The sequence below is a fragment of the Nicotiana sylvestris genome, chromosome 10 (assembly GCF_000393655.2).
Source record: "Nicotiana sylvestris chromosome 10, ASM39365v2, whole genome shotgun sequence".
NCBI lineage: Eukaryota > Viridiplantae > Streptophyta > Magnoliopsida > Solanales > Solanaceae > Nicotiana > Nicotiana sylvestris.
The window spans coordinates 105,697,835-105,709,076 of record NC_091066.1 but is presented as its reverse complement, the minus strand read 5'-3'; the positions used below and the strand labels follow the sequence as shown (position 1 = coordinate 105,709,076).

The window sequence follows — 11,242 nt, the reverse complement described above, 5'->3', positions numbered from 1 at the left end:
GTTATAATCTGTGTTTCTAATTGCATGATTCTAGTTTTCAGGGTTTCCTTTTGTTGTGATTTAGTGTTTTTAATTGCTCCATTCTTCTTTTAATTATAGTCAAATTTGTCACTGATCGTTAGAAATTAGATTTTTGTTTTGAAGTTCATCTTGAAGTTGAATCTTTCTAATTTGTGTCAAGGGTCCGGATTTTCACCTTCTTCAGTATATGTTTATTGTTTGATTGGTTTCACTCATATCGATTTGCTTTGTGATGTTTGCCTCAGTTTGTAAATGGTTAGAAACTCCTAGGGTTTTAGTTGAACAATTAGGAATTTAAGGGGGTTAATTTGAGAAGTAGAATTGGGGTGCTCAGATAAGGTTAGCATTAGGAGTTTCTAGAATATGGGTAGCTAGCCCAATCTGGAGCCAATTAAAGGCTGCCAACTGTCCCAATTAGTTACAAAAGATGTCTTTGCAGGCTGGAAATATTCTGATTTCTGTTTTCAGGCACATGGCCTTAGAGGCCTATAAATAAGGACCCTTCCTTCACTAGAAAAGCGGATTTGGAAAAAGCATCATTTTCTCTGCATCAAAAACACTGAAAATACATATACTGATAGGAATTTCAGAACTAGAAAACACATAAAAAAAAGTTCGAGTACTGTTAGTTGGTTTCATTCTAGGTTTAAAGCTTGAACATCTTGTCAAATTTCTAGGGTTTGAGTATGGACTGAAGGAGCTAATTTTTGTTGATTGATTGTGTTGCCTTGCTACATCTTTGCTTGTTGAAATCCTCACTCTTTTACTTTGCTTGACTCCCAGGTAGCTCCTGCACCTTGAATGACATGTGAAGTGCAAAAAATGTAGTCCAACATGGAACTCTAATGGCAAATACTTTTTGTTAAATCTCTAGTCTTTTGATTTCTTTAAGATCATTCAGCTCTGCTGCAATTTAGTTTCTTTATGCTCATTTATGTCACTGACTTGAGTCTTGTGTATAAGTTGAATTAGTATCATAGTTTAGTAGGTTGACTGAGGCTTTATTTGTTAGACATGTAGAATATTGGACTTCATGTGGCATGGTCTAAACTAGATGAGTGCTTTTCCTTTGGTTAGTTTAAGTCTCTTTAGAATCAGGTTTGGATTTTCAGATCTTGGTTTGGTCACATCACAATTCATTAGTTCATTTCATTCTAGAGTTTGATTTGAGCATTTGTGCTTTTTGAAGAACTATAGTTCGAGTAATGAATTATTGTTTTGACAAGGGCCAAATGTTCTGAACTATGTAGTATTTCCATTGCTGTTTGTAAGGTTGGAATTGAGGTCTGAATTTCCTACAATGTATTTATAATTTAGCTTGAGCCAAAATTAAGGTTGGAACATTGCATAATCTTTGCCTCATATTACATATTCAATCAAATCCAAAACAATGCCTCCTCTAAATGTGTAATATGGTTTGTAGCATTTAACGTTTTTAAATGTCACATGGTTGTGTACTAATGTTAGCCAGATGGGCTCAGCGAGCCTCTCAGGTTTCAGATGTTTCCTTATCCTGTGGGGACTCGATCTTGAGTCCCACACCCTTTAGCATTCATCCCTTTTACCAAATTCAGCTTACTTTGGGCCTGGAAGTAGGGCCACTTAGAAATGAGGGAATTGTCTGCCTTATCGTTTTGGGCCTGCTTTCGAGCCCAGAGCCTCATTTAAATGCTGCTGCCAACTATGTCTATAGCAGGCATGGCCCAAACGCCTGAAAGCCTAGTGCACTCTTTAAATTAATAGTTGTACAAATAAAGCTTTAGATTATGTTTGGTAAGAGTAATTTTTAATTAGAGCGAGGTGTGCCATATTAAATAAAATCTATAATTTATGGCCCTTATGAGATTAAATCAAGAAATCACTTTAAGAGAAACTTGAGGTGTGCTATAAGCAATTAAATCATCCATGGCCCTCACACACGTTATAATTTAGCTATTAAAAATGAACTCCGTAGTTTGCTTTAAGCGCACTAATTATTTATGTCACTACCCAAACCGATGGGCTGTGACGGGTACCCGATACCTTACTCAACCGAGTACCAACGTAACGTATCTTTCTTATTACATCATTATATACACATGACATACGGGCCTAATAGGCCAACATGATCCTTTATAATCTCGAAACATAGGCCGACCAAGCCTTACAATATTTTATATACACGACATATATCTACAAGCCTTTAAAAGTACATAAATGTCATAAGGTCAAGACAGAGTCCCGCCATACCAAACAATATACGTCTAAATTATACTAACCAAACGAGCAACTCCGAAGCAAATGGAGCGCACCAACATCTTCCGCTGAGCTGATAGCCTACTTGGAGGGCTCTCGACCTATCTATCGGGACCTACGGGCATGAAATGCAGTGTCCCCAGGAAAAAGGGACGTCAGTACGAATAATGTATCGAGTATGTAAGGCACATAAATAAGTATATAAGAGACATGGAAGAAATATAGAGTGCATGACTCAACCTGTAAGTCTGGACAACTTTTTAAATCATAAATTACTTTTAGCGTCATGTATATGCGTATGAATGTCATGTCATGCATAGCTACATGTTTCATAACATCATCAGCCTCTAAGGGCATCCAATCATATCATATCGACCACTGTGGGCAAAATCATCATCATATATCAGTTGATCAGGTGGTGGTGCGTATATATGGAAATATAGAATTGGGGCTTGTGGGGATAACCGACTTCATAACTAAAAAGGCGAATGGAACCATTGTACCGATGATCCTGGCGGAGATTTACCGAGCTCTCACTGTTTGCCGAGAAGGGGGAAAGTCTTTTGAAGGATGCAATATGCTTTTACAACTCTGGATGGTGGAACACCTTTGCCACCGTGGGTACATGAACTGCGGCATGACCGGCCTTAAATGCATTGAAAAACATGAACAACGGGTGGAGGGCTATGAGTTTCCGGATGGTGTGGAAGCATGGTTTGCACACTTGAGTTCCCTGACCGCGGACAAAATTGCGTGGACATTCGGGTGGCTCTCGGTCAGTGAAGTTATTTACATGTCAGCCGAAGTGTGCTTTCTTCTATTGATGGGTCTCTGGATCATTCAACCTTATGCCCTGAACAGAGTTCTACGCCAGTTGGGCAGGTACCAGACTATCCCACATGATGAGGATTTGAGTCGACAGGTCATTGAATTGGAACCAAAAGCTGCCTTCCCAGAAGAAAGGGTGCATCGTATTTGGCATCAATGTAGGTTCTTAGAGCCAAAGACTCAGGTATGAGATTTATCCAGAGGCGAGTTGGAGCCTAGTTACACAACTTGGTACAGTAAAAGGTCTCAAGTCCATCAAGAGCCTGAACGGCCCGCAAAAAGGCCCCATGTCCAACAATTTACTGATGGAGCGCATGAACAATGAGATTGGTTGGCAAAAGAGGCAAACTACAGAGCCACCATAAGCAAATTGGAGGAACAAATCGGGGATATTAAATTTGACAAAAGTGTATAGGCCGCGACCGATGAAGGGGAGAAGAAGAAATTGGCTCAAGACAACAAGGCCCTTCGAGCATAGATCCAAAAAAAGAAAATAGCTGCTGAGAATCGGGAAAGGAGCCGAAAGGATGAAAGACTCATAAGTGGTCTCAAGAGGAAATTAGCTGAGTGTGAGAATGATTTGGAAAAATACGAGGGTAATCTGGCGAGGGCCCGGACACAGTTAGCGAAGAACGTAGAGGGATGAGCAGAGTTTGTCCGGCAATTGAAAAGGAAATATGAGGGAACAGTCACCAATTTGAAGAAAAGGCTAACTACCCTCAAAAATGAGATGGCCAAGCAAGCTAATAACTTTAAAGCATAAAGGGAACATTGCTATGCATTAATGGCCCAGTTAGAGGAAGATATGCAACAATTGCAGGGTCAAAACCATCATGATGCCTAGATGCTAGAAGCTAGGTCTCAGCAAATAGGGCGTTTGCTCCAAGAAAAGGGTATCATCAGGGAGAGGGTTAGAGCAATTGCTGCCTACATCGTCATGAAGTACCATGAATGTGAAGATATGACTAGAACCACCTTTTTTTGGTGTGGTAATCACCTTTGTTCGTCAAATAATGAGTGACCTGGAGCGTCTTCAAGGGGATCTTGCACGAAGGCCCGTGGCGAGACCGACTGATGTCCCGCTGGCCCCTGGAGTAGTTGAGGCATTGATGTATTCATGATTTTCATTCGAGTATGTATTTTCATTTTCTTTGTTGGAGTCTGTTAGTCTGTTTTTGAGTCTGTATTTTCATCTTTCTGTTGGAGTCTATTAGCCCACCCTTTTTTGAGTCTGTTAGTTTTTAGGATTAAATTCTGTAGGATGAGTCGTTGTAATCAAGACATTTTATTTTATAAAAATTTGAAAACCCCAAAATATTTTTTTATTTATTTTTACACTTATCCCCTAGAACTAGGCTTGGTCTGATTCATGCGGCATCATGATACGTAGGCAATCCCCATAGGATTCGATCATAACCATGAAATGAAAAAAAAGGAGAGAAAACAAGAGAATTGTGGGAGGGAAATAATAGCAAAACAAGAGAGAAAAATGAGGGAATAAAAGAAAAACAAGAATCAAGCAATGAAAAGCAGGAATGAAAAAAAGAGAGAAGTTGCAAAATGAAATTAGGGAAAGCTGGGATGACGCAAGCAACCGATCAAATGCATAACAGAAATGGTTAACTGCTTAGGTGCATTGCATCCCTAACGTGCGGTTGCCTATCTGTTAAGCCCTAATCGCTAACAAGTTTGTTGTTGTCATCAAGCCCAGGTAGGTGGTTAGTTTGTCTGGCATTCTGGCAACTCATCCGTACAACACCAGGTCCAAAGACAAGTTGATCATGGCTAACCAAGAACTGGATGCAAGTGTTATTGACCCATGAAGAGAGGGGGAAGAGTCTGATGTTAACCTGAAAGAGAAGTTGTATAAGTTGAAATACCAGATGGCAGACATGTACCAGGCGTGTGTAAAAGGGCATCCACCACCATTTTACCCTACCAACCCTGCTTTCATCCCGCCGCTGACTCAATCCCAAGAACCTCCCATTGTTGATTAATCTCCAGGCTTCCCCATTTACCACCACTACCAGGGCACCACTTCCCAAACGCCACAAGCTCCACCACCCAAACTAGTTCCATACCCTCCTCTACCATCTACCCCTATTTTCATGGCACCCCCACCCGCTACACTCCACCGATCCTCTAGTGAGCCTTTATTCCAGACCCAAGATAACCAATACTATCCCCCGGAGCCTACTTTCAAGGCCTCAGAACCTTACTCCTGTACTCTTCATTTCGACCTCCCTGTTGAGACTGAGAAACCACCTAAAAACCCAGAACATGAGGAGATGTTCAGAAAGGTTAGAAACCTGGAACAGTCATTCAAAAACATGTAGGGATTGGGAGGCCAGGTGAGCGTGGCCTACAAAGATTTGTGTCTATTTCCTAATGTTTAGTTGCCAGTGAGATTTAAGATGCCGAAGTTTGATTTGTATGACGGGCACGGAGATTCGGTGGCCCACTTGAGGGGATTCTGTAGTAAAATGAGAGGAGCCAGCGGGAAAGATAAGCTATTGATGGCATACTTTAGCCAGAGTTTGAGTAGCTCGGCATTGGAGTGGTACACTCGTCAGGATCACAGCAGGTGGTATACCTCGGATGATTTGGCCCAAGTATTCGCTCGCCATTTCCAATACAACATCGAGATTGTCCCAGATCGTTTGTCTCTAACTAAGATTGAGAAGAAGCCAAGTGAAAGTTTCATAGAATATGGTTTTCGCTGGAGAGAACAAGCGGCAAGAGTTAACTCCCCGATGGAGGAGAGCGAAATGGTGGAGTACTTTCTGCAGGCCCTGGAGTCCATTTTCTTCGGCCATCTGATATCGGCCATAGGCAAATCGTTCAATGAGGTAGTGAAGATGGGTGGTATGGTGGAAGAAAGGCTTAAATCAAGCAAAATCATGAGTTACTCGGCTATCAAGGCAACTACCCAATCCATTCAGAACGATACTGAGGGAGTGATTGGAAAGAAGAAGAAAGAAGACGTGGCGACAATTGATTCAGGATCATGGTTTGGACCCAGGGGCCCATCACACCAATATACCCAGCCTCGACCCCATCACTGAACCTACACCCAAACCCTATATAACCCACCCCAACACTACTTCCCGTCACCAAACCCTCATATTTCTGTCCACCACGCCCAAACATATACTCAACCTCCTGCCTACACTCAATGGCATGTCTCGGCCTCACAAAACACCTACCCACCTCCACAAAATGTCTACCCACCCCCACGAGCCTACCGAAACCCTACCGACCCAGGTTTCCGACCCAATCCAGCATTCAAAAACGAGAGGTTGCAGTGAAAGAAAACCTTTACCCCATTGGGGGAATCCTAAACCAGTCTATTCCATAGATTGAGGCAGTTGGATATGCTTAGGCCAATTGAGTCGAAATTTCCAAACCCTCCTCAAAAGAATCTTGATTACTCTGTGAGCTATGAATATTGTTCTGGTACTCCGGGGCATGATACGGAGAAGTGCTGGCACCTGAAAAATGCCATCCAGGAGCTCATTGACACGAACTGGATTGAAGTCCAAACTCCAGAGGCGCCCAACATCAACTAGAACCCATTGCCAACCTATCAAGAAACAAACATGATTGAGATAGTACATAAAGGAGGGGAGCCCAATAAGCCTTCATAGACTATCATGATGATTCGGTCCAGTGAGGTCAAGCCAGTTAAAAAATCAATAGTTGAAGGATCAGTGAACAAGTTGAGCATGACAAACGACAAGCCATCTGTGGTAGCTAAGAAATGATCCCCAAGTGATGTTATAGCAAAGCAAGAAAAGTTAAAAATGGTTGTGCCAGGAGTGGCCAACAAGCCTATCATAATTGTAGAGGGTGCCCATACAGATCCTGTCATCATCAAGCCTGTAACCCAATTGTCGGTAATCAGCACCAAGGCCATCCCATGGAACTATGAACGGGTGATAGTGACCTATAAGGGAAAGGAAGTGAAAGAAGAAGTCAATGAGGCCCAGGGATTAACTCATTCGGGGAGATGCTTTGCCCCAGAAGAGTTAAAGAAAGCTAAAACATCTAGAGATAATGCAGTTCTAGTGAAGAAAACAGTGACTGAAGAAGAGGCAGAGGAGTTTCTGAGGAAAATGAAGGTACAAGATTATTCCATTGTGGAGCAGTTGAGAAAGACGTCTGCTCAAATTTCATTGTTGTCATTGTTAATCCACTTAGATGAGCATCGTCGGGCCTTGATGAAAATTCTGAATGAGGCTCATGTTCCCAACAAAATTTCAATAAACCATCTGGAAAAGATCCACAACAAAATATTTGAGGTGAACAGGGTCACTTTTTCTGATGATGAGTTGCATGTGGAAGGTACTGAACACAACAGTTCTATCTTACGGTAAAATGTGAAGATTTTGTGGTTACCAGGGTATTAGTTGACAATGGGTCTTATGCAAACATCTGCCCTCTCTCTACTCTGAATAAGTTGAAAGTATATGATGAGAGGATTCACAAGAACAACATCTGCGTTCGGGGATTTGACGGTGGAGGGAAAAATTCTGTTAGTGATGTAGTGCTTGAGTTGACAATAGGACCGGTGGAATTCACCATAGAGTTTCAGGTGCTGGACGTAGCCATCTCTTACAATTTACTGTTGGGTCGACCTTGGATTCATGCCGCCAAAGCAGTCCCCTCCACCCTACACTAGATGGTCAAGTTCAAATGGGATAGACAAGAGATCATCGTGCATGGTGAAGATAACTTGTGTGCTCACAGTGATGCCTCTGTCCCGTTCATTGAGGTTGAAGATGAAAAGGGTCTTGGGTCTATCAAGTTTTTGAAACAGTGTCGGTGGAGAAGGTTCCGGAAGGGAAATGTGTTCCAACCCCAAAGATGACCTCCGCATCAGTCATGGTGGCCTTTGAAATGTTGAAAAATGGTTGTGTACCCGGTAAAGGTCTGAGTGCATCTCTGCAAGGTATCATGCAACTAGTGTCCATCCCTAAGAATTTGGGTACGTTCGGTCTTGTATTCAAACCTACAGTGGCAGATGTGAAAAGGGCTAAAAGGTTGAAACAGAAGGCGTGGACACTTCCAAAGCCTGTTCCGCGTCTCTCCAGGTCTTTTGTCAAGCCCGGTGCCAGGAAATGCCCAGTGGCGATAGTTCCAAGTTCTATGGTTGACGTTGATGAGGAGTTAATTGAAAGGTTCCAGAGGTTGTTTGATGATGTGAACATGTTAGAGGTTGGAGAAGGTTCTAGCAACACGGACGTGCAGTTTGTTGAGTCGAATACAAAGCTTAACAATTGGAAGGCTACTCATCTCCCTACCCGGAAGGAGTCTTGGTAGTTTGTTTTGTTTTCCTTTATAGCTGGGTCATTCCAGGGTTATGACCCAGACTTTTATTTGTCGCTTGTTGAGGTACAAACCCTGTTATCCTTTATTTTCAATGAAATGCAATTTCCATTTTCCATCATTCCTGATAGTTTCATTTTTGTTTTTCTTTTCTTCTCTGTACAGTTCTTTTTATGCTGGTTTCAGTGACATGACATGCATGAGGAATCTTCGGCCCAGTCTTATAAGTAAATCTAATTCTGAAATAATAATCAAAGAAATAGAGTGTGATGATGAATCAGAATATGATAAGGATGAGTCCTTTGAATAGATTAATAAGGAACTAAGTCATTTTGAGGAAAAACCCAAGCCTAACTTGAATGATATAGAAGCAATCAATTTAGGGGACCCGGATAATGTCATAGAAACTAAGATAAGTGTCCATCTTGAACCGTAAATTAGGGAAGAAATAATTAAAGTATTGTTTGAGTATAAGGATATTTTTGCATGGTCGTATGACGACATGCCAGGATTGAGTACCGATTTGGTGGTCCACAAATTGCCGATTGATCTAGCATTTCCTCCCGTTAACCAAAAGTTGAGAAAGTTCAAAACTGATATGAGTATGAAGATTAAAGAAGAGGTCACAAAGCAGCTTGATGCAAAGGTCATTCGGGTCATGCGGTATCCTACGTGGTTAGCCAATGTTGTGCCTGTGCCAAAGAAGGATGGTAAGACCAGAGTGTGTGTTGATTACCGTGATCTCAATAAGTCAAGTCCAAAAGACAACTTCCCATTTCCAAATATCCACATTTTGATTGATAATCGTGCCAAGTATGAGATTGGGTCTTTTGTGGATTGCTATGCGGGCTATCATCAGATTTTAATGGATGAGGAAGATGCGGAAAAGATGGCATTCATCACGCCATGGGGGACATATTGCTACAGGGTCATGCCTTTTGGTTTGAAAAATACTGGGGTAACTTACATGAGGGCAATGACAACCATATTCTATGACATGATACACAAGGATATTGAGGTTTACGTGGATGATGTAATCATAAAGTCCCGGAAGCAGTCGGACCACGTCAAAGATTTGAGAAGGTTTTTCCAATGGCTCCGCAGGTACAATCTTAAACTCAACCCTGCAAAGTGTGCGTTCGATGTCCTATCGGGGAAATTGTTGGGATTCATAGTCAATCGGCGAGGCATTGAATTGGATCCGTCAAAGATCAAGGCTATCTAGGAATTGCCGCTACCAAAGAACAAGACTGAGGTAATGAGTCTGTTAGGGAGGATAAACTACATCAACAGGTTTATCGCACAACTCACGACAATTTGTGAGCCCATCTTCAAGTTGCTAAAGAAGGATGCTGCAGTCAAATGGACCAATGATGCTAGGAAGCCTTCGATAAGATCAAGGAGTATTTGTCAAACCTACTTGTGTTGGTCCCGCTAGAACCCGAAAAACCTTTGATTCTTTATTTGATAGTCTTGGATAACTCATTTGGTTATGTGTTGGGTCAGCATGACATCACCGACAGGAAAGAGCAGGCCATCTATTATCTTAGCAAGAAATTCATGTCTTATGAGGTTAAGTATACTCCCTTGAGAGGACATGTTGTGCCCTAACTTGGGTAGCACAGAAGCTAAAACATTATTTGTCGTCCAACACCACTTACCTCATTTCTCGCCTGGATCCTCTGAAGTATATCTTCCAGAAGCCTATGCCCACGGGAAGACTTGCAAAGTGGTAGATTTTGCTCACGGAGTTTGACATTATCTATGTAACTCGGACCGCAATGAAAGCCCAAGCATTGGCCAATCATTTGGCCGAGAACCCGGTTGATGAAGAATATGAACTATTGAGAACTTATTTTCCCGATGAAGAGGTGATGCATATTGATGAGGTGGAGCAGGTTGGAAAACCAGGTTGTAAACATTTCTTTAACGGGGCTGCTAACATGAAAGGCATTGGGATATGAGCTGTACTCATTTCTGAAATAGGGAATCATTACCCTGTTATGGCCTAGCTGTGATTCTACTGTACCAACAATATAGCGGAATACGAGGCATGCATTCTGGGATTAATGCTAGCCGTAGATATAGGAATTCAGGAGTCTTGGTCTTGGGGGACTCAGACCTTCTGGTGCATCAGATTCAAAGAGAATGGGAGACACGGGATTTAAAGCTTATACCATATCGACAATGTCTGCATGATCTCTGTCAACGGTTTCGATTAATAGAATTCAGGCACATTCCAAGGATCCATAATGAGGTTGTCGATGCTTTGGCTACATTGGCGTCGATGTTACATCACCTAGATAAGGCTTATGTTGACCCTTTGCATATTCAGGTTCGTGATCAACATGCTTACTGCAATATGGTTGAGGAGGAACTTGATGGTGAACCATGGTTTCATGACATCAGGGAATATATCAGGATGGGGGTGTATCCAGTGCAAGCCACAGGTGATCAAAAGAGAACAATTCATCGTTTGGCAAGTGGATTTTTCTTCAGTGGAGGAGTTTTGTCCAAAAGGACTCCAGATCTTGGATTGTTAAGATGCATTGATGCTAGACATGCCACGACTATCATGACCAAAGTGCATTCCGGAGTCTGCTAACCGCATATGAGTGGATATGTTCTGGCAAAGAAAATTCTCCGAGCAGGTTATTATTGGCTCACCATGGAGCGAGATTGTATCAGTTTTGTGCGCAAGTGTCATCATTGTCAAGTACATGAAGAGTTGATTCATTATCCGCCATCTGAATTGCATACAATGTCCGCACCATGGCCCTTTGTTGCTTGGGGCATGGATGTTATCAGACCAATTGAGCCAGCAGCATCC

At 42.0% G+C, this 11,242-nt stretch overlaps 1 protein-coding gene across 1 annotated transcript; it reads left to right on the top strand.

The window, feature by feature from the left end:
- Positions 1–5,498: 5,498 nt before the first annotated feature.
- LOC138879784 (uncharacterized) lies at positions 5,499–6,149 on the top strand. The gene has a single exon (XM_070159416.1). The coding sequence runs from the start codon at positions 5,499–5,501 to the stop codon at positions 6,147–6,149; it is 651 nt and encodes a 216-aa protein (XP_070015517.1).
- Positions 6,150–11,242: the final 5,093 nt, after the last annotated feature.

Bases quoted from the DNA above. Each gene is read 5' to 3' on its own strand.
- LOC138879784 (XM_070159416.1), top strand. From the start codon at position 5,499: ATGCCGAAGTTTGATTTGTATGACGGGCACGGAGATTCGGTGGCCCAC.